Below are 27,122 nucleotides of genomic sequence, written 5' to 3' on the forward strand. Positions count from 1 at the left end.
ATGGTTGTTTCGTTTTAAGGAATAAGCATGTTGGGGAAAGATGATGAAAATGTACTACTGAAAGTTTTACACTTCCGTAGGCAAGTGGGATTATGTGTTGAAGCATAATCCTCATGCTTAGTAAACTGACTGACTGAAATTGTAGAAATTACACCAGGAACTGAATTATGCCAAATTGCCATTTTTGTTCAGAAAAGAGAGGTTTGGGTGTAGTAGTGAGGGAACAGAACCTTAAAACTACTTCCAAATAGTGTTCTGGAATTGAAGACTTGGTGACTAGTGAAAACATCAGAGTTGGATTTCAGTGTGCCAAGTTTGGGTGAACTAGGTTTGCCTCTTCATAATAATGTAAACACAGTGGTGTAGTTACTTAAATTCTGGGTGGATGGGAGCAGGACTGATGACTGTGTCTTGCCCATCATCCTTTGTTTTTTTCAGAACCAAATAGCAGAAATGTGTATGTGTGTTCTGTATCTGCCTTTCCACCACATTTTTATGACACTGTATTCCACTGCCTGCTTTTTTTACCTTTTCCCCCTAGGATTTGTCCTGTAACTTAGCATTTGTGGTTAACAGTGATACTAGGGCTGACTGCACGTAAGAAGTCACAAGAGAAGAGCGGAAGGGCAAGAATTCAAAGCATTTGTTCATACAATGTGGCAACCTCTTTTGCATAGTTGCGTAGGATCCTGTTTGTAATGCTATCATAAATATTCTGTAGTTTTGTTTCCCCACCCCCCAACTGGAGCTATGAAACTTTTTATTGGATTCAGTCTTGTCTTTTGTCTAGAAAGAATTTTATCTTGTTAACGCATGAGCTGTTTAAAAATTATTCTATTAAATGTTGGTTAATAGTTGTGCAGTTTTTCTTTTCAGAAGAAAAGGCAATTCAAATGTTGCCTTTGTTTTCTGTCACCTTCCAACCCTCAGCACTTCTAGTCAGATACAGATTCATCAGTGTATGCAACATCCTTTGTAATTTAAAATAAAAAAAGATGAAAAGAAAAGGTTTTGGATTGTTTGCCTCATGTTTTCGCCCTTCCTTTCTCTGTTGCTTACCAGGAACCATCCATTCCTCTTCAGGATAATCCACTGCAAAGGAATTCCAAACCAAAGACAGCACGAGCCCTTTTTTTGGTGTGGTGTACAAAGAGCTAACAGTGTTTGACACTTTGGGCTGATTTTTGAGTACTTCAGTGAAATGTAGCTATTATGTAGACCTTCTGTTGGTAAAGACATTGGCATTCTTCATAGTTTAGAGCATAGTTCAGTTTATTCTTATTTCTCTGCTTTGATTCTTTGGGCAAGCAGTTTCTCTGAGGGAAAATATTCTGAATCTCTCCTGACAAACATTTATATGTGTTTCTGTGTTTAACAATTCTAAGTCTCAGAGCTAGCCTAGGCATACACTAACAGCCTTAAGTCAGGGCACCTGAGTGAATACCACCATAGCAGTGTGTGTTCCTTCAGCCAGCAAACATTTGCTTAGCATGTACTCTGTCAAGACTTGTGCTAGGGACTGGGCTATAGTGAGAATAAAGAGACCTCCAGAAACTCACAGTTTGCTGAGGAAGTGGTATGTGAACAGGATAGCAGAATGACATGCAAAAGGCTCTGGATGCATTATTGCTGAAGTATTTGCAAGGACACAGGTACCACACCCAGTGCGGTATGTTAGAGACTTATCAGCAGGTTTGTGTTCATGACCTCCCATGACCCTTGAAGAAGTCCTTTTTGCTTCAGCTGAGTGACAATGGAGCCATCACGGAGCAAGGCAGACATGGCCTCCCATGAACAGGTTTTGTTACAGGACTTGACATCTCAAGACCACTACTCATAGGAGCATCTGTCATGATCCTGGGATTTAAGTTGCTGGGTGAGCCAGGTCAGTGTATAGTCCTTAGAAAACAGAACCTTCTGTGGGTAGCACTCAGTATATGGGTCGTCCAATGTCCTTCCTCACCAACAGTAATTTCAGAGCCTAGAGGGCTCTTTAGTCAGAAAGGCAGTTAGGTAGTACTTAAATACCCAGTTGAAAGGTTCCAATAGGAAGAAAGTGCTAAAAAGTCTAGAAGGCTAGGGTGGCATTCATTAAGCCCTGCTGGGTGCCTTCCTGTCAGGAAATGCAGCTAGTTCTCTCAATGGCACGGGGGTGGGGTCAGCAAAAAAGACAAGATGAAGATGATAGGGCTCATCCCAGACCCAGCTTACATGATAGAGAGCTCCCAGTTCAAAGTCCAGTCTTGCTGCACTTAGAGACAATTCATACTCAGTTCTAAGGGACTAGGTCGAGTCACAGGCAATATCTGGATGACGTCTGTGTAGCAGGGAGATAATGGGCTTAAAATCTGAAAAACTAAAGCCCAGACCTAGCAGATGCAGTAACTAAAAGCCAGTTACAAGATCAGTGGGTAACAGTGACAGGAGCAAAACAATGCTGGCAGTAGTCACTGGGGGTGTGGGTCACCAGTCTATACCTCAAAGATGGCCCCTAGTTTAAGGGCTTAGAACTAGGTCTCCGTTAGAAAGGAGTATGTTGGAGGGTGAAGAAAAAGGAGGCTGTATTTTCTTCTTTAATTGCTGCATAGAGAGCGATTGTGAACTGCTGATCGCATAGGAATTAACAGCAAGAACCCTGATGTGAAATGGGTCCAAGGTGATGCTGGCACATCTGCTGCTTTCAGACATAGAGCTTCTTCACTGTCCTAAATAGGGGATCTTCTATTTGAGGATCCAAAATGTTTGACCTGAAAAACTGCAAACTGTTTCTTTAAAAGGTTTTAATTTTAAAACATCACCAGTAATTAACAGAAAATGTACAAGATCTAGATAAAGAAGACTTTAAAATACTGTGTAGGACTCAGAAGAAAATGAACAAATGGATAGGCCAAGTTCTTGGACATGACCAGTCAGCAACATAAAGCTGTCCTCTAAGCTCAATAAAAAATTTAATGCCATCCCAATAAAATACGTCAATGGAGTTAACAGAGACAAAAACCAAAAAACTAAAGTTCACATGGTGGAAAATAATAGCTGGAAGATGGGGCAGGTGAATGGAAAGAAGAGAGATGTTTAAGCCTAACAGTACAGCACATAAAACGGTAATAAAACAGTGTTGCTTCGGTCCATGCATGAACAGACAGGCCAACAGAACAGAATGGGAAAGCCTACCAGAGAATTTAGTGTGCTAAATGTGGCATCCAGAATCAGTGAGAAACGATGGATTCTTCAGAAAAGTGTTGAAACAACTGAGTAACTCTCTGGAGAAAGTAAAGTTGGCTCTATCACACACCATAAGCCAACATATATTTCAAAATGGATAAAGATCCAACAGTAAAAACAAAAACACCAGGAGGAAATGTAAACAATTCCTTGAAGTATCTGGGGCTGGAAGCCAGAGGAGTTTCTGACTTGGATCCCAAATCCAGGAGTCATAAATGAAGATGAAGTCTATGTGAAACAAAAGTAGAACCAAAAATTTAAAGTAATACTTTAAGGCCCAAAAACATCATAGTCAAAATTCTGTATGAAAAACTCATCTTTCTAATATATAAAGAACTTCTGGAAATTGATATGAAAAAGACCAACAACCCAATAGAGAAATGAGCAAAGTAAACACACATAGCTCTCAACCTCATTCATGATGAGAAATGCATATTAAAAGATGACATTTTCACTTAATCACATTGGCAAAAATCCCAGTGCCTGTTAACACACCATGTTGGTGAGGCCATGGGAAAGCAAGCATTTGTACCACATTGCTGGTGAGAGTGTAAATTGATGTAACCTCTACAATTGGGTTGGATGTATCAGAATATTTAAATGCACAAATCCTTTGACCTAGGAATTCCATTTGAATTTAGGCAAGTCATTATTCTGTGTCTGTTTATTCATATGTAAAATGTGGATAATCTTCTCTCTTAGGATTGTTGTGAGAGTAAAGTTAGATGATGCACATTAAGCACTTAGTACTGTGTGCTTGGCACATAGGAGGTGCTCTAAAAATGTCAGCAATGTAATAGCAGCTAATTCTCATCGAGTTCTTAGCATGTACCACAGTACTACACTGTGCTTGGTGCTTTTTGTGTATTACCTCATTTAATCCTCCAGCCAATCCTGTGGTAGCCTCTGAGGGGACTGGGGCAGATAGACGTGAAGGGGGCTGTTGAGCAGGACTCAAGCAGGGCAGACTCCCACGACTGCAGTACACTGCCTCTCTGTTAGGGGCAGGGAGGCGATGACTACTTCAAGAGGTGTGTATACAGTGTTAGAGGAACACGGATGGGTGATCACCTAGCCCTGCTTGTACAACACTAACAAAGGAGCCACATTTGGTTTTTGAGGGAAGATGTGTCTTGCAGTTAAGGCTCTGCCGCTTTCAAGTTGGCTAACCTTGGGGCAGGGATGTTTGGTTTTCTCTCGATCTACTTTTAGTCCACCTCTCCATCTGTAAAACGGGGGATTACCTATCTTAAGGGTGGTTGGTGAGGATTAGAAGTACACAGCTAAGTACTCAGGTCCTCACCATTTATGCTTGCTGTATTGAACAAGAGCAGATGGGATGGGGGCCAGAGGAGAAAAGCATCTACCAAGAGGGAACAGCACATTCCAAGACTACAGATCCAAAAAGAGCTTGAGGAATCCAAGGAGGTGTCTGATAGCCTTGAGGACCAGCTAAGAGACATGGACTATTTAATACTGAAAATAAAATGAAGTGCCACCATTTCTTGAGGGGCTGTTCTTAATTATTTCCATCAACACTACTCCAGCGACGTAATTTAATAAATTCAACACAAAAGCGAACCGCTCAGGGCCAGGGAAAGCGGGGAGTAAGCTGGGAAGTGACTTGGTCAGCTGTGCACTTGAGAAAATCCCTCTGTGACCATGTAGTGCACTGACAGGAGGTCCTCTAAGCTACCAGCCATGTATTCCATATATTAAAAAAGTAATAACATTTATTTTTTCTTCTACTTCATCATATATATTCACTGTAAAAAAAATGAGAAATACAAGAAAATTAAAAGGAATATTTAAAAATCGTTAATTCCACCTTCCAGAGACATCCCAATTTGATATTTACCTTCCAATCTTTTTTTTCCCCTCTCTGCGAAAATTATGTTGCCATTAGAGTGGCTGATAGGCAGCAGATGGGGAGACACCAGTGTTAAAACGCTCTTGATAACTCCCTCTTCTTTTCCTCCCAATTCTTTAGGACCCCAAGAACGGGTGAGGCTTATTTCCCGCACGTTTTCAGGGAAAGTGCTCAACTCGCAGCCGCCACCCTCGCTCGCCTCAGGTCGGACTCTAGGGGGCGCTGCCGCCAGCCGGACGGGGAAAGAAGGAAGGCGATGCTAAAACGCGCTTAAACTTGGGCACCGCCGCTGCCCGTAGCCGACGTCCCCAACATGGCACCTCCTCAAGACGTCCACGTCCGAATCTGTAACCAAGAGATTGTCAAATTCGACCTGGAGGTGAAGGCGCTTATCCAGGTACTAAATCCCGGAACCCCTGCCCTAAACCCCAAGGGCCCCAAACCCAAGCTCTGCTGACTCCTGTAAGCTCAGCTGTCTCAGTCTCGAGCTTCCTGACTTGGTCAAGTCTCCGAGGTTGCTCGCCTCGACCCATGACCGGCTACTCCCGTGCTGCCCGTCCCCTTTGGTCCCGTCCCCTTGACCGTTGGCCTTGATCCTCCAGCCAGTTGCCGTTGGCTCACCCTGTCCCGGGACACCCCCATATACCCAGCCCGATTAGGCTTCCCTTTTTTCGGCCCCGCTTGGCTCTTCCCACACACACTCCTGCTCGTTGCCCTGCCCAGACCACCTCGCAGCACACTTTTCACCCTGTTTGGCTCCGCCTCCGCCTTCTGACACCGCCCTTCCGATTATTTTGTCGCCTCCTGCCGGCCACTAGCCCCGCCCCCTGTCGACCAACTCCGCTGGGTCTGGTGCTTCAGTGGCGCCAAAGGCCACCTAGTAACGGAGGCAGTTAGTGAAACAAATGTAACCAGGGCAGTAGTTGTGACTTTGTAAATGAGGAAATCGAGTAAGGTTGCCGAGGCCTGATTAGAAGGCAGCGGCAAATCTGGGACCTAGACAGAAAATGTCAGCCTAGGAAAGGGACTTAACTCTGAACTCCGTTTAAAAGATGAGGTGATTGAAGTGCTTTGCCTTAAGCCAATTCAAGGGTAGAGAAGTCTCTAGTGCAAGAAACCAGTTGGCATAGGCAAGAATTAGGAATATGGAAATTGTTCCTTGAGTTTAGCAAAAAGAAACCAAAGAGTTTTAAACCTTGGTTTTAGGCAAGTCGTTTCCATTTACAACAAAGGTTATTAAACATTAGATGTATTGCAACTAGTTGTGACAAAAAGTGAAGGAAAATGGAAACCAAATGCAAAATACACCAAATTAGTGGTTTATCATTTTGTGCAAGGAAGCGTGACTTAATGAGTAAGCAAGAGAACAAATGAGGAAACTTGATGCCAATATTTAGATTTCTTGAACTTTGCTTCTCTTATGTATAAGCTGCAAAACTTCTGGGCCAATTCTAGAAAAATAAATTTATGATTCATACAGATGAAATTGCCTTTTCTCATCATCTAAATTGCTTGAGCCCCCTATTTGTACTCTCTGATGTTTGGGTTCTCATTACTGCTAAAGAGAAAGATTGATTATACTGGATTGATTGTACTCTTACTATGTTCCAGCTTCTCTGCTAAGTGCTTTATATGTATATATATACATATATATATATGTATATGTATATATATATATATGGCCTATGAGGTGAGGTAGTGTGATGAGGAAACAGGACACAGAGAACTCAAGTAACTTTTTCAAGGTTACACAGCTAAGAAATTGCTACAGCCAGAATATTTGAACCCACATAGACTTGCTCTAGGGCCTGCTTTAAAACCTGTCCCCAGAAATTCTGAATGTCCAGAAACAAATTCTAAATATACTCTTGAACATGTCTGTAAAAACTGTGATTTATAATAGATGGTTTGTAAAATTGGATTGAAGTTAATTTTGTTATAGATGGCAGGAATTTAGCATGCCGATTTTCAAGTTGGAAAGATCTAAAGTTATTGTATTGCTTTTGGATGTCTCTTCTTGTTGGAATATAAGCTGTTTTAAGTCTTTATACTGGCCAGGTGGCATTTAAACTTTAGGAACTCATAAGTCAACAAAGAGTTGTGTTTCTTTCTATGCTTTTATATTACCTGCTCAAAATTAATGTAAAGAAGGATGTGAAAAATGTAAATTGTTATGTTTTTGCTTTTGTTGCAGAGGTAAACAGCAAAGATTAGGATGAATCATAGTGGTAGGCCAACCTTAGGTGTGGTCAGAGCCAAGTCACTGTACAGATGGTGTCATTTCATTTCATTGCCTTGAGAAAGGGCCCCCTCATCTCTTCAATATCTCCTAGGATATTCGAGATTGTTCAGGACCATTAAACACACTTACTGAACTGAACACTAAAGTGAAAGAGAAGTTTCAACAGTTGCGGCACAGAATACAGGTCAGTAGCTGCAGAACCGAGATGCTGAGAATGGGTAACAATGAAGGGGATTGGGTTCTGGGCCTAACCTGTGCTTCAGAAGTTCTTTAGTAAATGTTTAGACAGTGAAGCTAACTGTACTAACCTGCTCACCAGGTAAAAATGAGGAAACTTTGAATTCAGAGCATGGCCAGCTGTGTTAAGTGGATGGACACCGTTGTCTTTGGATTTTTCAACTTCAAAACAATGAGGTCACTTGATCTACCTTCTCTCTGCTACCATTCTTACCAACCCATTCACCTCAACCAATCACCAGTGTCCTCAGGGGTTTTTTTCCTCTGCTTTCGCTTTTCCCAGCCTCTTCCTTTCTGTATCTGTAGTCTCCAGTCACATCATATGCACATTATAACACTCCTGAATTCAACTATGGTATTTGCTGTCTCAAAAAACAGCAGAGCAAGAAGTACCAGTTTGAATAGCATAGGTTTTTCTGCTGCTGTGCCCTCAGAGGGGAAGATGTGTGGCATGGATCCCTGGGTGGCTCTCAGGGCCCTGGTCTCACTACATGAGGTACTGGGGGTGTAAAGCCTTGTGCTTTTCCTATGACATGGCCATACTCTCTGTTGTTGCTTAACAGAAGAAGAGTCTGTTCCAAAGCTGGTTGAAAAATGGGCCGTTTAGACCCTGAAAAACGGTGTCTGTCTGGTGTGTTGCCTTCCTAAGGGATTTCCAAGGGCAATTTTGAAAGTGCAGGTTTTGTCATAGGAGTTCCCTTTAGAATTTCAGCAATGTCACTGAACCCAGTTGATCTCTTTCTGCTTCGTTCTTTAGCACTGATTTAATCATTTTGATTTTTTTGAAAGGCTGTTGCTTTCATGTTTTCTGTGTATGTGTGTATGTGTATAAATACTGGCATGCAGTGACAAGTCTCTCTATGCCCCTTATTTGTTCTCTGTTCTCCTCTCCAGCAGGAAACCACCTTTGGTACTGATGTGTCTTCCCATAGTTTCTCTAACCACATATTTAAAAAAACAAATATATTTTCTTATTTCTTTCCATTTATCATTTAAATGGAAACATGTTAAAGCACCGCTCTTTTAAACTTAACAGTATGTATTGGAAATCTTCCCATATTATTAGGGAGCTTCCTCATTCTTTTTTGCAGCCGTAAGTTTTTTAGTCAGTTCTGTATCAAAGGGCCTTTATGCGGACTGCTTCTATATTTTTTTGCTTTTTACAGCTAAAAGACCTTTATTCCCTAAAAGACCTGTCTTCAACTCAGATGACTTCAACTCTCCAACCACACCCATCACCTTAAGTATAAGTATTTCCAAATTCCTTCTGTATATCTGCATGCTCACCCAGTGTTTATTTCCTTCACTAATTACAATGACCTCACCAGTGTAGTTACGTATTGATTATGTCCTTCTCTGCCATCATCAGCTCCTCAAGCACTGGTATATCCCTGGCACCTACTAAGAACCTTGTAAGCACATGAGGGAGTAAATAACCCCACCCCAGTTTTAATCTGCATTTCCTAAACATTCATGTGTGGAAATATATACAAGATTTCTGTTAGATGCTTTCAGCTCTTATACGAATGACTTTTTTGTGTATTTGCAACAAGCTTGTATGATACTAGAATTGGCCTGATATCCTCAAAATAAGGTATTCTATACATAGTAATTGTTGGGCATTGATTGCATGTAAATATCTGCTTGAGTGTCTGAGTATGTGGTTCACAAGCTGGAAATTTAGAACTACTTTACCCCTTTCTTTTCTTCCTGAACTATCTCTGGTTCTCTGTGACAGAACTTCCAGGCAACCTTTCATGAGGAAACTATACCCTTCTCCCTTCTTTCATCCCACCATCCTTCTCTCCTTCCCATACATCCATTCTTCCATTCAGTGATTTGCTGCCCAATATGTGCCAGGCACAGTAGATCTATGTAGTGAACACTTGATGTGGCCCTGCTTTCATAGAGTTTACGTTCTGGTAGAGAATCTAGATTTTAAACAGATAATTATGCAAATAATTAACTGATTGCATTTGCAAAACTTTTCCAATTCTCATTCTTTTTTCTCTGCCTCAGCAATATCTGGGGCCATAAACTGGAAGTCACCTCTGAGCTATTGAAATGGTGGGTATGGACACTTGTTCCTGCCCAGCATGTGCAAATTAGTAGGTAAACAAATTAGTATATAAATGAGTGAATACATTGATGTTTTAGCATCAGTAGTTTGATTGAAACTGGAACTTGTTTTATCTGTCAACATAAAAATATGACTTGAGATACAATGACATCTTTAATTATAGTCTGTCTGAAAATTCCACCATCTTAAGTTCTTGGGGTCTCAGACTGCTGGTGGTTATGTCTGCTGACCCTTGCTCTGGGGGCCGTTTGTTTCCTGGTGTTTGCCTGTTCTAGGCTGTGAGCAGTCCTCTTCAGCAGGCCTTATCTGTGGGACTTTGGTGCAGCCTGGGATGAAAGCAAGTCTTCTGAGGCTTTTGCATTTGCTTCTGCCAGGTGTCCGGCAATGATCACAAGGATGGGAGCACTTGTTACATTAATTTCTCCTCAGGATGTTCTCAAACCACTCAGGGAGGATGAATTTGGACCCCAGATCAGTGTGAGGGTAGCAGCGTGGCTATAAATTCTCAGGGGGGACACTTTGTATCCCTGTAGCCGGAGCCCACAGCAAGAAAGGACAAGCTTCCCTGTGGTCTGTTTGTGGTGGTTAACATACGTTTCTAGTTCACCTTTTCACTGAAGGTGTATCCCTTTGTGGGTCCTGGATGTGCTGTGTTCTTGGTTCCAATTCTCAGCCTCACGTGGTACACTTCATTTTTCTGTGCCTTCATGGGCTTTAGAACCCTCGAACTGTTTGCTACCAGTCTATAATGACATAGGTGTGGAAATTGAGAGTGAGCATTTAGAAATGTATAGTAATTTGAGAGTCCCGTGGTATCTAAGAATGGGATCAGTGGGCTCCTATTTAATAATTGTTTTGCCTTTTCATTTAGGGCCTGCCCTAGTTGCAGGAGTGCAGCTCCCACGACAGGGCAGCACACATTACTCACAGGCCGACAGCTCCGGCTCGGGGTCACCTTGGCACTCTGAGGCCCTGGGGTCGATTGTCCTTACTTCCTTTTTTTAAATTTTTATTTTATTTTATTATATATTTTTGGTATCATTAATATACACTTACATGAACAATATTGTGGTTACTAGATTCTATTATCAAGTCCCCACCACATACCCCATTACAGTCACTGTCTATCAGCGTACTAAGATGCTATAGAGTCACTACTTATTTGTCTTCTCTGTGCTATACTGCGTTCCCCATACCCTGCTCCCACCATTATGTGTGCTAATCGTAATACCCCTTTTTCCCCTTATCCCTCCCTTCCCACACATTTTCCCCAGTCCCTTTCCCTTTGGTAACCCCTAGTCCATTCTTGGGTTCTGTGAGTCTGCTGCTGTTTTGTTCCTTCAGTTTTTGCTTTGTTCTTATACTTCACAGATGAGTGAAATCATTTGATACTTGTCTTTCTCCACCTGGCTTATTTCACCGAGCAAAGTACCCTCTAGCTCCATCCATGTTGTTGCAAATGGCAGTATTTGTTTTCTTCTTATGGCTGAATAATATTCCATTGTGTATATGTACCACATCTTCTTTATCCATTCATCTACTGAAGAACACTTAAGTTGCTTCCATTTCTTGGCTATTGTAAATAGTGCTGCAATAAACATAGGGGTGCATATGTCTTTTTCAAACCTGGGCTCCTGCATTCTTAGGGTAAATTCCTAGGAGTGGAATTCCTGGGTCAAATGGTATTTCTATTTTGAGTTTTTTGAGGAACCTCCATACTGCTTTCCACAAAGGTTGAACTAATTTACATTCCCACCAGCAGTGTAGGAGGGTTCCCCTTTCTCCACATCCTTGCCAACATTTGCTGTTGTTTGTCTTTTGGATGTTGGCCATCCTAACTGGTGTGAGGTGGTATCTCATTGTGGTTTTAATTTGCATTTCTCTGATGATTAGTGATGTGGAGCATCTTTTCATGTGCCTGTTTGCCATCTGAATTTCTTCTTTGGAGGAGTGTCTGTTCAGATCCTCTACCCACTTTTTAATTGCGTTATTTACTTTTTGTTTGTTGAGGTGCATGAGCTCTTTGTATATTTTGGATGTCAACCCCTTATCGAATCTGTCATTTATGAATATATTCTCCCATATTGTAGGATGCCTTTTTGTTCTACTGATGGTGTCCTTTGCTGTACAGAAGCTTTTTAGTTTGATATAATCCCACTTGTTCATTTTTGCTTTCATTTCCCTTGCCATGGAGATGTGTTCATGAACAAGTTGCTCATGTTTATATTCAAGAGATTTTTGCCTATGTTTTCTTCTAAGAGTTTTATGATTTCATGACTTACATTCAGGTCTTTGATCCATTTCGAGTTTACTTTTTGTGTATGGGGTTAGACAGTGATCCAGTTTCATTCTCTTACATGTAGCTGTCCAATTTTGCCAACACCAGCTGTTGAAGAGGCTGTCATTTCCCCATTGTATATCCATGGCTCCTTTATTATATATTAATTGACCATATATGCTTGGGTTAATATCTGGCCTCTCTATTTTTTTCTACTGGTCTATGGGTCTGTTCTTGTGTCAGTACCAAATTGTCTTGATTACTGTGGTTTTGTAGTAGAGCTTGAAGTCAGTGAGCATAATTCCCCCTGCTTTATTCTTCCTTCTGAGGATTGCTTTGGCTATTTGGGGTCTTTTGCGGTACCATATGAATTTTAGAACTATTTGTTCCAGTTCGTTGAAGAATGCTGTCAGTATTTTGATAGGGATTGCATTGAATCTGTAGATTGCTTTAGGCAGGATGGCCATTTTGACAGTATTAATTCTTCCTAGCCAAGAGCATGGGATGAATTTCCATTTATTAGTATCCTCTTTAATTTCTCTTATGAGTGTCTTGTAGTTTTGAGGGTATGGGTCTTTCACTTCCTTGGTTAAGTTTATTCCTAGGCATTTTATTCTTTTTGATGCAATTGTGAATGGAATTGTTTTCCTGATTTCTCTTTCTGCTAGTTCATCATTAGTGTATAGGCATGCAACAGATTTCTGTGTATTAATTTTGTATCCTGCAATTTTGCTGAATTCAGATATTAGTTCTAGTAGTTTTGGAGTGGATTCTTTAGGGTTTTTTATGTACAATATCATGTCATCTGCAAACAGTGACAGTTTGACTTCTTCCTTACCAATCTGGATGCCTTTTATTTCTTTGTGTTGCCTGATTACTGTGGCTAGGACCTCCAGTACTATGTTGAATAAAAGTGGGGAGAGTGGGCATCCCTGTCTTGTTCCCGATCTCAGAGGGAAAGCTTTCAGCTTCTCACTGTTAAGTATGATGTTGGCTGTGGGTTTGTCATATGTGGCCTTTATTATGTTGAGGTACTTGCCCTCTGTACCCATTTTGTTGAGAGTTTTTATCATGGATGGATGTTGAATTTTGTCGAATGCTTTTTCAGCATCTATGGAGATGATCATGTGGTTTTTGTCCTTCTTTTTGTTTATGTGGTAGATGATGTTGATGAATTTTCGAATGTTGTACCATCCTTGCATCCCTGGGATGAATCCCACTTGGTCATGGTGTACAATCCTCTTGATGTATTTTTGAATTTGGTTTGCTAATGTTTTGTTGAGTGTTTTTGCATCTATGTTCATCAGGGATATTGGTCTGTAGTTTTTTTTTTTGTGGGTGTGTGTGGTGTCTTTGCCTGGTTTGGGTATTTGAGTAATGCTGGCTTCATAGAATTAGTTTGGAAATATTCCCTCCTCTTCTATTTTTTGGAAAACTTTAAGGAGAATGGGTATTTTGTCTTCTCTAAATGTCTGATAAAATTCAGCGGTGAAGCCATCTGATCCAGGGGTTCTGTTCTTGGGTAGTTTTTTGATTACCGAATCAATTTCGTTGCTCGTAATTGGTCTGTTTAGGTTTTCTGTTTCTTCCTGGGTCAGTCTGGGAAGGTTGTATTTTTCTAGAAAGTTGTCCATTTCTTCTAGGCTACCCAGTTTGTTAGCATATAGATTTTCATGTCCTTACTTTCTTGCAAACACAGCTATATACTTAAAAGGAGGTTTTCTCTGTTACTTGGCATCCCTAGGTGCTCTGTTTTAGGGTTTGCAAGTGCTATTTATGTATGACCTCTCTAGATGGAAATAGAAGTGCTCTTCAGTTTTTACATTGGTTTTTAAAATCATTTTAATACAGAGTTATTTTGCTCCATAGGAGCTTGAGCAGTCTGCTAAAGAGCAAGACAAAGAGTCGGAGAAGCAAGTTCTGCTTCAGGAAGTGGAGAATCACAAAAAGCAGATGCTCAGGTAGGTGGGGCTTGGCCTCCTGCCACTGTCCTCTGCTGGGTCACTTGTTCCCTGGGAGAATTGTGCATGGTTTTGCCTAATACAGCTGAGTAATGACTTAATTGTGTCATTTGTGCACAAACTGAATGTTCTTTCTAGATCAGAGTGATTGTCAGAGTAGGAGAGAAGCAGGAGCTATTTGGTAGGTAGAACTGTGCATAGTTTATGAAAGCATATTTAACATTATACTGTATTTTATATTTTTAAAACAAAACCCAAAAATGTTTCCTTTTGTAATACAAGGTCATTTTATGTAAGGATAATTGATACCAGAAAAGTCCACTTAAAGTAAACCACTTAGGATGGACCAAAATTTATAAAGTTTAGAAGGGAACTTTATCTTAAAAAACAAAACAAAAAATATAAATAAGCTTACATATGTTAAGTAAAATTGAGGTTACTGCAGCTGTGTGCTAATCCTTGATTGTATAACTGAAGGTACATGCTGTTTCTCGGTATTGAACTGAGGGACTTTTCCAACAAAATTGTCTGATGGTGTGAAACAGTGCCTGCCTCTTCACATTTGACTTGTGCACCATAATCATAAAGAGGGTTGTTGCAAAAATATTTGAGGGCTCCATCAACTCTCCCAATCCCCTGGGAGCTGGATCATTGTCTTGAAGCCCCTGCTAGGTCATCACCTACCTAGGTGTTCTCTTTATCTTTTTCAATTGGTCTAACTCTGCCAGGTCTATATTTGTCTATGGCTTTGCTTCTGATGTAAGTACTTCTCCAGCATCCTCCTCACCGACAGCAGCTGTGTTTATAATGAGGAGATGGGGGCAAGGTGGAGGCTAGTGTAATGTATGGAAGGGACGTGCAGAGTGGCAACCAAGTGTTACAGTGCTCGGCACAGTCGTGCTGCTTGGTTTCACAATGGCTTTTGCTTCGCTAGGACACCAGCGCTACTCAAATTATAAACAAGTAAAGAGGACTCCTTTACAAAGTACAGTAAGTTACACCAGACAGAATCGGCTCAGCATGAGTCTAAGGTTGAGGATGGACGTTCATGATGTGGAGTTCTTGGGGAGAGGAGAAGAGGCCGTGAGTTAATACTTGGGCTGCTGTGTGTTGAAACAGTCACTGTGCTCACTGGGTTATCATGCTTCTCACTCCCTACAGCAAACTTGTTTGCTTGTCTTTTTTCCCAGTAAATGTGAGCCCCTTGAGGGCAACCGCTGTTCCTCATTCATCTCTGCATCACAGGGCCCAGAACTACCTTGCTAACACTTTGAAGATGTAATTAATTCTTTTTAAATATCAGTTGTGAAATGGCAAGGTGATGCTGGTCAGGCATCAGTGAGGTCATTTGAAGATGTTAAGCATAGAGATGCTATTACAAAACCATGCTAGTAGTTCATGTACTCTACATTTGACTTTTTACATTTCAGTGGTTCGCACAATTGACTTGTCCAGCTGTGTAGGAACTCTAGCACATGAGTTTGATTCTCTGAGGGGCCCAATTAACTTTTTTATAGTCCATCAATAAAGGCTGCCCTTCTAACTCCAGGGAGCTGTTCAGCAAATTTGAGATGTCTTTTGTAAGGGAGATCAGGTAAGGAATGCCAATAAATCATGTCAAACCAGGCTTTGTCAATACAGTGTGTTTGTTTTATCCATGATTGGCCTGAGGTACATAAAGAACAGCAGATCTTAGAGAAATTTTGAGGAAAACTGTCTTTCTCTGATGTATCTACTTCTACAACACATATGATTGAATAGCTAATAGTCCAGAAACTGTTGTTCTAGGTGCTGGTAATACAAAGATGAGTAAGGCACGGTTCTCAGGGAACAGAACTAACCAGTACACAAGGTAAAAAGTATTACAGATAACTTGACAGAACAGGGCCTCGTGGTCCATGGTGGATGTGGATGTTACCTGAAATCTGGAGTCATTGCAAGCTGTAAATCGAGATGTGCCCTAGTCAGACTGCTCCCTCTGGCTGCCCTGCAGGGAAAGGGACAGCTGCAGGCAGTATGAGAGCATGAGGGGCCAAAGAGAGGTGTTAACGGCCTGAGCTGGAGCAGCTGCTAGGGCAGCCGAGAGGAGGCGGTTGGAGGAGGCGGGGATAGACTGTGGACCACACCTGGGAGGCTTCCCCATCGCTCCCATGCTGGAAGGATCTGAACTGACCGATGGCCTGGTGGGGTTACCGGAAACTCACCCATGACCTTATGATTCCAGCAATCAGACCTCATGGAGGAAAGCTAATCTCACTTGCAAAATTGCTATCGACAATCTAGAGAAAGCAGAACTTCTCCAGGGAGGAGACCTCTTAAGGCAAAGGTATCTGTCTTTTTGTCTTTCTGGGCTCTGACAATAGATAGATAGCAATTGGCAAAGTGTAAAATCCACTGTAGGGAACCCCCTCTGTTTCAGCATGAAATTGGCATTTAATTTTATTACATATGTAATATATTTTAAAGTATGAAAGAAATGCATGCTTACTTGTAGTAAATTTGCAAAATAAGAAAAATGCAAATTTAAAATGAAAATAAACCATAATCTCATTACTCACAACTGAGTATAAAAAATGTTGCCTCCTCCCATTATTTTTTCTTCCATATGTTTTTAACAAAGTCAGAATTGTACCACATATAAAATTTAGTATCCTACTCTTCTTCATTTAGTATTATAGCACTTGCTATAATGTATTAAAGACTTGCATGTCTTTTGAAAAAACTCTCTAAATGAAATTTTAACAGGACACAGTATTCCCTTGTATTAACTAATCTCGTTTGTATGTGTTTACATTTCTAGTTTTTCAGTGTTGTAAGTAACACACCAGGGCATATGTTAGAACATGAGGCTTTGTCCATGTTTTGTTATTTCCATTGGAGAGATTTCCAAAGATGAGATTTTGGGGTCAGAGTATGAATTTCCAAGGTTCCTAATACATTCTGCCAAGCTGGTGTATAGAAGGTGACATTCTCCTAGCAGTCTTCAAGAGCATAGCCTCGGTACACTCTTGCCAGCCTTGATTATGAGCACTTAAAAAATATGTACTAATTTGGAAGATTAAAAATGGGATCTCATTTGAATATGGGGCTTTCTTGCAGCCAGGCTTTTGTTGACATTCCTTTCCACTCTGGACTTTAAGGAAAACCACCAAAGAGAGCCTGGTGCAAACATCCAGTGCCATCACAGAGAGCCTCATGGGGATCAGCAGGATGATGTCGCAGCAAGTCCAGCAGAGCGAGGAAGCCATGCAGACGCTAGGTAAAGCTGGGCCTGGGGGAGGAAGCTTCTCCCTGGAACTCTGGCTGCAGAACCCTAGTCCTAGCACCTGCCCTGGGTTCCTCCACCTCTTGCCTTACCCCCGCGACAGCCCCCATGCTTACTCACTCAAGTGGCTTCTCACTTTGACGCTGGTCTTACCCTGAGACATGCCGCTCTTACTTCTTTGTGTTGGTGGTGGGGTTTTTTTTTTTTTTTTTTTTAAGAGTTGTGCTAGAAGATCCACATACACCTGTCAGAATGTTTCCCCAGCAGAAGTACTCCCAGGGGTTCGTGTGAAAAGCAGATCCCCAGGCCCTCCCCTGAGAGTGGGAGCCAGCAGGACTAGGGGAGGGGGCCTGGGAGTCTGTTTGTTATCAAAGGCTCTGGGGACGCATATGACCAGGCAGGCAGTTTGGGAATCATTGCCTGGAGAGATGTTTAGTGCACTGGCTGCCCACTAGTCTGCTGGGACCTCAGCTTACAATTATACTCCCCAGTGTCATTTTTATTGTGAGCCCTTTTAAAGGAAATAGCGGCCACAGGAGAAGCTGCTTGAGACCATCCGGTTCTCGCCAGTAGTTTTCCATCTTGTCTCCCTTATAATGTAGAAGAGCATTGGCCCTTTCTAGGGTCCTCCATATAGGAAAACAGAAAAGAATTTATGCCGTGAAACACTTTTGATTCACACAGAGACAAAAGTGGAGAGAATGGCAAGGAAATCCCACAGACCCGTCACTTAGCTTCAACAATTGTCAGCTCTGGACCTGTGCCCCATCTGGCTTACTTTGTAGCAAATCCTAGGCATCATCTATACATGTCTCATTATGTATCTCTAAAAGACAAGAGACTCTTGAAACAAAAGGCAAATAAAACTACAATACCAATACCATTCCTAAAAATTGTTTGTAATTTTGAGCCACTTTTCTTTCCAGGGTACTGTTCAAACAGGCAGAAGCAAAAGGAAAGCAAACAGCTCATTCCCAAGGACACTCCCTGTGTTTGAAACTTACCTGGGCCTTTAGGCTCAGCTGGTTACCTCCTCTAAGTGTGTGCTGGGGAGCCTTAGAGAATGTGAGAAAGAGACCACCTGGCCTTTGGGTCAAGAGCTTTTCTGCTCTGATGCAGGTGCCAGGACACCCCACCCCAACACATATATCAGAAACTGATGATATGTTGAAGTGATGAGAAGGGCTCACAGATGCTAATTTTTTTTTCTGGGGTGCTGAGGATTGTTCTTGGGGTGCAGGTTTTAGCAGAGATAGCTACTAAAGAAAGAATGTAGTTCTTAATCTAATCTTTTCCATATGGCTTACAAACTCAGCTTGATTTAAAAGCCTATCAGGACCACAGTGTTTTAAAAAAGCATGTTGGGGATATGATGTCTAGAATTTGCTGTAAAATTCTAGAAATGGGGGAATTGGGTGGGGGTAGTGAGGAGACAGGATTGCCAGCGAGTTGGAGGTTCTTGGGTACAGGTGATGGGACATGGTACTTCATGATACTATTTTGTCTACTTTGTGATGGTTTAAAATTCTCTATAATATAAAGTTAAAAAGAAAGGCCTATTATGTTTTACTTAACAGGGTCTTAAACTTAGGTTTTTGAAATGGCAGCAGACATGGAGAAAGAGGGTTGACAGGGACTTTTGTTATCCAAGTGTTTGTTTTTCTCCCATATCTGTCTTTTTATAAATGCTGCTGTTTCCTCTGATAATTTCTTTTATTTACTTAACTTTTAATTTTGTAAAAAGATAATATGTATTATTACATGGTTAAGGAAGAAAGTCTAGGCCAGCACTGTCCTATGGAAACATAAAGTAAGTCACACTTGTAACTTTAAATTTTCTAATAGTCACATTAAAAAAGTGAAAAAGAAACATATGAAATAAATCTTAATAACATATTTTATTTAATGCATTACATAAAAACTTACCATTTCAGCATGCAGTTAATATTAGAAATTATTGAGATATTTCACATTCTTTTCTTTTTTTACATATTAAGTCTGTGAAAGCATGTGTGTATTTTGCACTTAGAGACATCTCCGCTTGAATCAGCCACATCGTACGTGCTCAGGTGCCCCCTGTGTCTGTGCCGCACTGGACTGCGCGGCCCTAGACAGGACAAGAGAAACACAAAAAGACAGTGCTCCCTGCTGACCTCCCTCTGGCCCCTGGCCACCAGCTCTACTCCCCAGAGGCAACCACTGTTACCAGTTCTCTTATGTCCTTCTGAGATTCTCCAAGCATGTAGAACACAAGCAAATTAAATATTATTTATCCCCCCCATCTTTCTTACGTAAATAGGAACATTGCACATACGCTTTTTCACACCTTGCCTTTCCACTTAAGGATACATTTCATCCTGTCGATGTTCTTGTTAAACTTTGTAGGAGATTCTTGCCAGGTAAACCTTCTTACCCAAGTGTTAGGCCCAGATATCCATATTCAGAAGTAAATTTGACACCTAGGCACAGGGAGCCTTAAGGGATGTGTGCCTCTTCTTAGGTTTCACACAGTGGCCTGAGCACAGGTGTCATATCTTTAAACCTACAACCATTGTCCCAGAACTGAAGGACTTGTATGTGTGAGGGCTTGTGGTAGGGTGCAGCCCAACCTTTCATGATCCCACTGAGAGCAGATCTGACCATCAGGTGTCCTGGCAGGGTGCTCCTCAGAGGTGGCAAGACCTAGCGCCACCCAGCTTCTGTGCCTACCCAGACCTCAAGTGCCTGACCACGATCACCTGCCTTAGGGTTGTGGCTGGTTCTCTCCACAGTGCTGCCTCCCTCAGAAGGCTGAAGTTGGCGGTAAGGAAAGGAACCCTCTTCTGCCCTTTTCCCTATGATGTCCACTGTGGAGGTCTTCTGGTGATGGCCCTGTGTCAGTGTATATAAACAAGCCTCATTGCTCTCTGTGCTTGATGGGACCTGGGGGAGTGCTTTTCCCTGTATATCCTTGTTCTTTGCTCCTCCGGAGTGTTCTCTACTCATATTCTTTGCTTCTGGCTCAGAGGAACTTTCTTTAGGGTGCAGTGTTTTTTCCTGGTAACCCAGCCAGAAAGCAAAGTCTTTGAATTTTGTGCTCTATAGTCTCTGAGTCAGGCTCCCTCCCTCTTTTATTTCAGTAAATTCTTCACGGACTATCCTGGATGCAAATGAAGAATTTAAGTCCATGTCGGGGACCATCCAGTTGGGACGGAAGCTCATTACAAAATATAATCGCCGAGAGCTGACGGACAAGCTTCTCATTTTCCTTGCCCTGGCCCTTTTTCTTGCTACAGTCCTCTATATTGTAAAAAAGCGGCTCTTTCCATTTTTGTAAGATCTGCGAGCTGTCAGCTTTTTCCCTTTAAGCTCCGGGGTGAGGATCCATCCATGCCTCTGAGCTCTGTCCCAGGCTGCCAAATGGACCCATTCCCCACAGTCCGCTCTAGTTGCTTAGCAGTTTGGATGGAGATGCAGCTCCCCTGGTTTCTGCAAGTGGCTGGCTTGTAAAGGGTGAGCAGCTCAAGGGGAGGGAGCCTGTCCTCACGGTGCCTTCAGGGACACAGGACTCCAAGAGCCCTTAAACAGTGTGGGTGGCTGCCACGTGGGGCACTCAGAGGCCAGCCTCTGGGTTTGATGTTCCTTCTCACTCTCCCTCTCTGGCTGTGGCCTGATGCCCGATCTGGTGGAGGGGAGAGGGAAGGGGTTGCAGGATGATGAAAACTCATGTCCATTCCTTGAATAAACTTGACTGTATGTAATAGCATGAAATGCAGTTGGTTTTGTAAGGTATCCCTATTGGAATCTGCTGGCCTGTTTTTGATGTTCAGATTTCTAGGACATGAATTTAGATTATTTGTTCATTCAACAAAGAATTATTTAACAATAATCACATGCAGTGTATTGCAGACACTGCTGACCATTACAGATATATTGGTAAAGTGCTGTGGTTTGTCTCTCAAGGATCAAGAACAAGATCCCACAGGCCCTTAAGGAAAGAGAGTGCAAATAATGTCCACTGGAGGTGGTTCCCAACATGTGAAAAGGCTGAGGCAGATATTCTTCTCTTTCCATGCATAGCAGCCTGGCTTGGCCTGGCCTGGGGGTGTGCAGTGTCTCAGCGGCAAGCCCATGTCTTTCTCTTGAGGCCTAGAGCTAAATATAACCAAAAGTGTGAAGCTGGTGATAAGCTGAGGCCTGTCTGGGCGTGAGTTCTATTGAGGCCTGGGGGATAGTAGGGCCTGGGTTAGGCCAGGCTGGGAGATGTTAGTGTCTCCTTGTGCTACAGGCCTGGCTGACCCAGCACATGAAACCCCAGTCTCCCCGACTATTTATAGCCCCAGAGGGCCTCGAGGGGTAATGTGGAGGTTGAGGGAGCATGGGCTTTGAACTTATTTCAAAAGGTTGGTTTTGAGTCTTGACTCTACTACTAATGGAACATATGACAACAGGCAAGTTACCTCATATTACTAAGCCTCAATTTCCCCACCTCTAAGTGGGGGTGATAGTCCATATACATGCTTGTAGAGTCAGTTTCAGAATCAAACAAGAATGTAAAGTATCAAGTGCAGCTTCTGTCTGACTGATCGATGGGCTTCCCCAGGGAGGCCACCTCTAGGAACTGGGCCCCAAGCTTTCCTGCAGCAAACAAGGGCTTCAGGGGAAGCTGGCCTGAGCATCAGAATTTCTGTTTAGATCTGTTTGAGCCAAGGGTATCAACATAAGGCGTTAGTTAGGAAATGCCCAACTGTCATGGGACCAAGTTATAAGAGATTGACTATACACCTCAGACTAACTAGTTTAATGAGCAGGTTCTGAGGTAAACTGTATATATATATGTGTGTGTGTGCATATAATACACACACACACATATACTCTCTTTATATATATATATCATCCTTAAACAATTTCTGGCCCCAGAAGACAGCACAAATAATTCCTGCATGTGTCTTATTTATAGTCAAAGCTGAGAATAAAGCACAGATGGGAAATTCCCGCTCAGATTCCAGCTGTAAGTGCAGCAGATGGATGTTATCAAGGTAGGATTTTCTTGTCTTAACATTTTTCGTTACTACTTCCCACTAATTGTCAACATCCTCCCCACAATATGGAAATCTGTGGGCTCTGTACTCCCTAAGAATTTTCCCTTTGACACTTTATTCCTCTTTTACTTGCTTCCTCCTGAAAATAGGGTTGAATTTGATACATTTTGAAATGTCATCAATAACATCATATCTTGCAAATCCAATCAGCCACCAGGGTCAAAAGTCCTCCCCAAGCTGGCTAGCTATGTGGAAAGCAGCCAGCCACCTCCATGTTCAACCAGGAGGGGGCAGTGTTCACATTCACTCTGTGTCTTGCTGTGTGTATGACTATCTCCCATCAGTACATATGAAATGCTTTTATGGAACTTTTTTTTTTTTTCAAATACCAGATTTTGTACATGCAAATGTACAAAGTTTAACCATGTAATTTTTAAAAGATATTTCATAAGTGATCTTAACTTTAAATGTTAAACAGTAAGGCAAGATGGCATTTTGCTTGGCTTATATCCAAGGAATTAGAAGTACAGAGCAGCCATCAAGAGATCATTCATTCATACATTTACTGAGCACCTACTTTGTGCCAGGCACTGTGTTAGGGGTACTCAGTGAACAAAACAAGGATTCCCTCTTGTCATAGAGTTTACAGTATGTGGCAGAGGGTGGGTAATGATAAACAACACACTGAGTTAGTCATTAGCAAATAAGAGTTTTAGAGAAAAGTGGAGCCAGTTAATGGAGATCTGGAATTTAGGTGTGGGGGCAGGTTTGCAGTATGATTAGAGTGGCCAGGAGGTAAGATCTGAGCAAAGCCGTGAGGAAGAGGGACTTAACCATGTGGACAGTGAGGGAAGAGGATCCCATACAGGGACCAGCTAAAACAGGCCTGCGGTGGGAGCATCTGTGTTACTGTAAGTTATAATAATAAATACATATTAGGTCACTGTCCTTTCCTGGCACAGAGCTCCTAAAACCCTCAGAATTTCCTTCCCTGAGACTGATAAAGATGTCTTTTATTATGTGAATGAGGTGACTTTTGGAAAGCTCTAAGGCGGAAGGCTGGTTGCCAGTAGAGCAGGGAGTGAGTAGAGCCTTGGAACTTGCTGTCTCACCCCTGACCTCTGGGAAGGGAAAGGGACTAGAGATTGAGTTAAGTCATCACTGGCCAATGATTCATCAATCATGCCTATGTAGTGAAGCCTCCATAAAAACCCAGAAGGACAGGGTTCAAAGAGCTGGGTTGGTGAACACGTGGAGATTCAGGAAGAGCAGCACACCTGGCAAGGACATGGCGGCTCTGGGCCCTTCCCCGTACCTTGCCTTCTGCATCTCTTCCTTATGGCTGTTTCAGTTGTATCCCTTAATAATCAACTGGTAATCTAGGAAGTAAACTCTTTCTCTGAGTTCTGTGAACTGCTCTAATGAGTTAATTGAACCCAAGGAAGAGGGGTTTGTGGGAACCTCTCATGTACAGCTTGTTGATCAGAAGCATAGGTGGCAACCTGGACTTGGTATTAGTGTCTGAAGTGGGGGTTGGGAATGAGGCAGTCATGGAGGACTGAGCCCCTATCCTGTGGGATCTGATGCTGTCCCCAGGTTGTGTCAGAATCTAGTTGAATCGTGCTCTCTGGTATTGGAGAACTGCTTGGTGTGTGTGTGGGGAAACCCACACATTGGAACTGGAGGCAGAATCACAGCGTGACTGGCATATTTGAGGGACAGCAAGGAAGCTAGTGTGGCCAGAACAGAGTGTTTGGAGTGGGAGAAAAGTAACAGAAAGTCAGGGAGACTTGGGGGGACAAGCCATGAAAGGTTTTGAAGGTCATTGAAAGGATTAGCCTTGTACTCAGAGGGACATGGGGAGCCATCAGAGGGCTTGAAGTAGGGGACTGGCTTGGTGTGATTTCTGTGCTGATAACAAAGTGCAGGGGGCAAGGTCAGAGCGGGGAGACCAGTTAGGAGGACACTTGCGGCTGTCCAGGTGGCAGCTGATGGAGGCTGAACCTGGCTGGTAGAAAGACAGGGTGTGAGAAGTAGCCATAGTATGGATATATTTTGACGATAGAACAAATAGGGTAGGGTTTTCTGAAGGAATGGATTTCTTGAAGGGATGAGAGCAAAAAACTGAGATTTTTGGCCTAAGTAATTGAAAGAGGAAGATCAGTTGGGTTTTAGACACATTGAGCTTGAGATGTCTACTAGACACCCAAATCAGGGTGACAGGAGGCAGGTGGCTCTGTAAGTCTGGAGTTTGGGAGTGAGGTGTAAACTTGGAAGTCTCTGGCATATAGATGGAATTTCAAGCTGTGAGGTTGGATGAGATTACCCAGAGATTTGAGTATAGGCCGAGAAAAAATAAGGACGAAGAGGGACCAGCAAGCAAGACTGAGAAGGAGTGACTGGAGATTGAGGAAAATCAGACTTATGCATTAGTCTGTTTTTTAAATCCCCAAACAGGAAATGTTCTCATCTTCAAGAATCTGTATATTTCTTCATCATCTCCAGTGTTGTCACCAGCACTGCCATCATCACCAAAAGCATCTAATATTTGTTGGTTCCCACTGCGTCTTAGACCCCTGAGGATGGTGCGTACATATGAGGCCCCTGCCCCCAGGGAGACTCTGTCGTGGCAGTGGGGCCTGGGCACTGGGCCTAGGGCCTGAGTGGAGGGAGCGAGTGTTCTTCTGGGACAGGAAGGGTTTGCTTTCCCTTGACTACTGCTATGTCTTTCTCCTCTTTACCACCCACCTTCTGTGACACAGTCTTATTTTCCTTACCTCCCACTCCCCAGGCCACCCTAAGTTGGCTTCTACCATCACTCTCCCCAAAATAAGCCTTGCTAAGGGCATCAGTTACCTCTCGGCTGCTCACCTGGAGGGCGTTCGCCCCCGCCTTGCCTCATCGCTCGGCCCTTGTCTTCTACGTTGGCCACTGCTTCTTCCCAGACGCCTCTCACTTCTCTGAAAGCACGCTCTCTTGGTTTTCCTCTTGCTTCTCTGGCAACTCCTGCCCACTTCTCTTTATTCCTTTTCCATTCAGCCTTAAATGCTGGCTTAGACCTTCCTCCCTCGTCCCCCTCTATATAGTCTCTCAAGGGCAAGGTCATCCATGTTCCCACAGCTTTAACAATCATGTAGTGGATCATTGTCAGTGAATCCAAATTTATACCCCCATCGCAGACTTCTCAGGAGACCCCTGGTACCTCTCACCTCCATTCAAACGTCTCTGAGACTCCTGCACTTCAGCGTGTCCCTAACTGCTCCTTCCCACACACAGCCTGGCCCTTCTCCAGGCTTCCCTGTCTTCCCCAGCATGCCTCCATTTCCCCTTTCTGGGTTTTGCCCTCACCCAGGCCATCTCCTTGAGACGTCTTCCCACCAGCCCAGATGAGCCTTCATTCAACAGATAAACGTCAACATTGCTCTGAAAAGAAGGCGCCGTACATTGTGTTGAAGTTAGACAACCAAAAAGGCCCTGGCGGAGGCAATTTTGGCAGGGTGTCTCAACTTGGGGATGATTTTAAGGATCAAAGATAGTAAAAAGTAAAATGAGCTGTTTTCTTCCCGGGCCAGTGGTGGTCTCCCTGGGGCCCTGGTGGAGGGTTCGCCCAGACTGTTTCCCCTAAGCAAGATCAGAATAAAAATAGCTGGGGGCTAATCTAAGAGATACCAGGCGGAGCCTCAGCAGTGTTGGGAGGAATGAAGGGCTGCAGGCTGGGCTGAGGGGAGGGGTGGGTGCGCTCAGCCTGCCTCAGTCCCCAGCAGCAAAACCGTGGGATCTATGGGGTGGTCAGCTTGCATTTTCAATGGGTTGTACTGCTTGGTGGTCAAAAATATGGCCTTCAGTGGAAGAGAGGCCTGGGCTGTAACCGCCCTCCTCCCGGCTATATGCCCCTGGGTGGGGTCACCCCTGTTTTCTCATCTGGAACACAGGGACCGCCAACAGCTTTGATCTCCAAGGGATGCTGAGAGGGTTAAAGGCCAAGGCTCGCCAAGAGCTCACACAGTGTCTCACACAGCCAGCCTGATGGCCACTGCATTTATTCCCAAACGAGCATAGTAATCTCATTCCCCTTTCTCTTTGGGGCTTTATTTTGGGGAAATTGTACTTAAGCAAAGAAGAGGATGCTGGGGTTGGAAAGGAATGAGGACCTAAGGATGGAGTAGTTTCTCAGATGGCATGGCACTAAGAGTGGGACAGAGCAGGCAGGGCAAATTGGCCATTTTCCCACTCCATCAAAAAATAAAAAGTCAATGGATAGAATTCAGTCAGTGTAAAATGTTCTCTTTTTTTACTCTTTGCTCTCCTCCCCTGACAATCTTGTTTGCTGGCAAAGAATGCTCCTGGATGAAATGAATCCACAAAGTTGCAAATGAATGTGGACTGAAAAATGAGGAAATGACCCATCAGTTTTACTCTGACAGCTTGACTCCTGTGAAAAATAAGAGTGCTCCTAACAAGGTGGCTCGCCTCCGCCACCTGAGTGGGTTTACAAGCCAGTGGATTAGAGGACCAAGGGAGTGGTGTTGTTAGACTCTGCAAGCTCCTGGCTGCCTTCTTGAATGACCTTAAACTGCCTCCCTACCCAGCCTCTTCCAGAATCCTATTAAATTTGCTCCAGCTATACTTGTTCTAGGTACTGAGGACAGAATAGTAAGTGTCCATGTGCCTTGTGGAGCCTGCAGCTGGCAGAGACAGACCTGTAGCTAGATCACTACACCAGAAAGTGGTAAGTGTCCTAGATGGGGCCCCAGGAGCCCTGGGAAGCCCAAAGTGACAACTCCTTTAGACTGCTTAGGAACAGCAAATGGTGGTAAAAACAATATTAATGATAAGCAATTTTAATGAGATCCCAAAGCAGTATTTGACGAGATGTTTAAATTCAGTAGGTAATGATGTTAATCAACTTGCTGAGTGCTTACTATGTGCCAGGCACTGTGCACAGC

The 27,122-nt window shown here is 43.0% G+C and overlaps 2 protein-coding genes across 3 annotated transcripts in view; both read left to right on the forward strand.

Moving 5' to 3' along the window:
* The window catches only part of CREBRF (CREB3 regulatory factor), a 59,770-nt gene extending 54,422 nt beyond the window's left edge, over positions 1-5,348 (forward strand). The window contains exon 10 of one of the 2 annotated variants that reach the window (XM_036884832.2): positions 5,213-5,348. The gene's annotated coding sequence lies outside the window, so the exon portion shown is untranslated. Of the gene's footprint in view, positions 1-541; positions 1,008-5,212 lie in introns of those variants that run through there. The other variant, XM_036884833.2, reaches the window with a different exon arrangement.
* Positions 5,281-20,905, forward strand: BNIP1 (BCL2 interacting protein 1). Its single transcript, XM_036884838.2, has 6 exons — positions 5,281-5,489; positions 7,426-7,518; positions 13,799-13,890; positions 16,115-16,216; positions 17,031-17,149; positions 20,275-20,905. The coding sequence occupies exons 1-6, from the start codon at positions 5,406-5,408 to the stop codon at positions 20,469-20,471; spliced, it is 687 nt and encodes a 228-aa protein (XP_036740733.1). The 5' UTR covers positions 5,281-5,405; the 3' UTR covers positions 20,472-20,905.
* Positions 20,906-27,122: the final 6,217 nt, after the last annotated feature.

This window comes from Manis pentadactyla, chromosome 2, assembly GCF_030020395.1.
Source record: "Manis pentadactyla isolate mManPen7 chromosome 2, mManPen7.hap1, whole genome shotgun sequence".
In the NCBI taxonomy this organism is placed as follows: Eukaryota; Metazoa; Chordata; class Mammalia; order Pholidota; family Manidae; genus Manis; species Manis pentadactyla.

Excerpts from the sequence above, each read along its gene's own strand:
- BNIP1 (XM_036884838.2), top strand. The coding sequence starts at position 5,406 with ATGGCACCTCCTCAAGACGTCCACGTCCGAATCTGTAACCAAGAGATT. Across the intron at positions 5,490-7,425 it reads AGGTGAAGGCGCTTATCCAG|GATATTCGAGATTGTTCAGG; the intron begins GTACTAAATCCC and ends AATATCTCCTAG. Across the intron at positions 16,217-17,030 it reads GGAGACCTCTTAAGGCAAAG|GAAAACCACCAAAGAGAGCC; the intron begins GTATCTGTCTTT and ends CTGGACTTTAAG.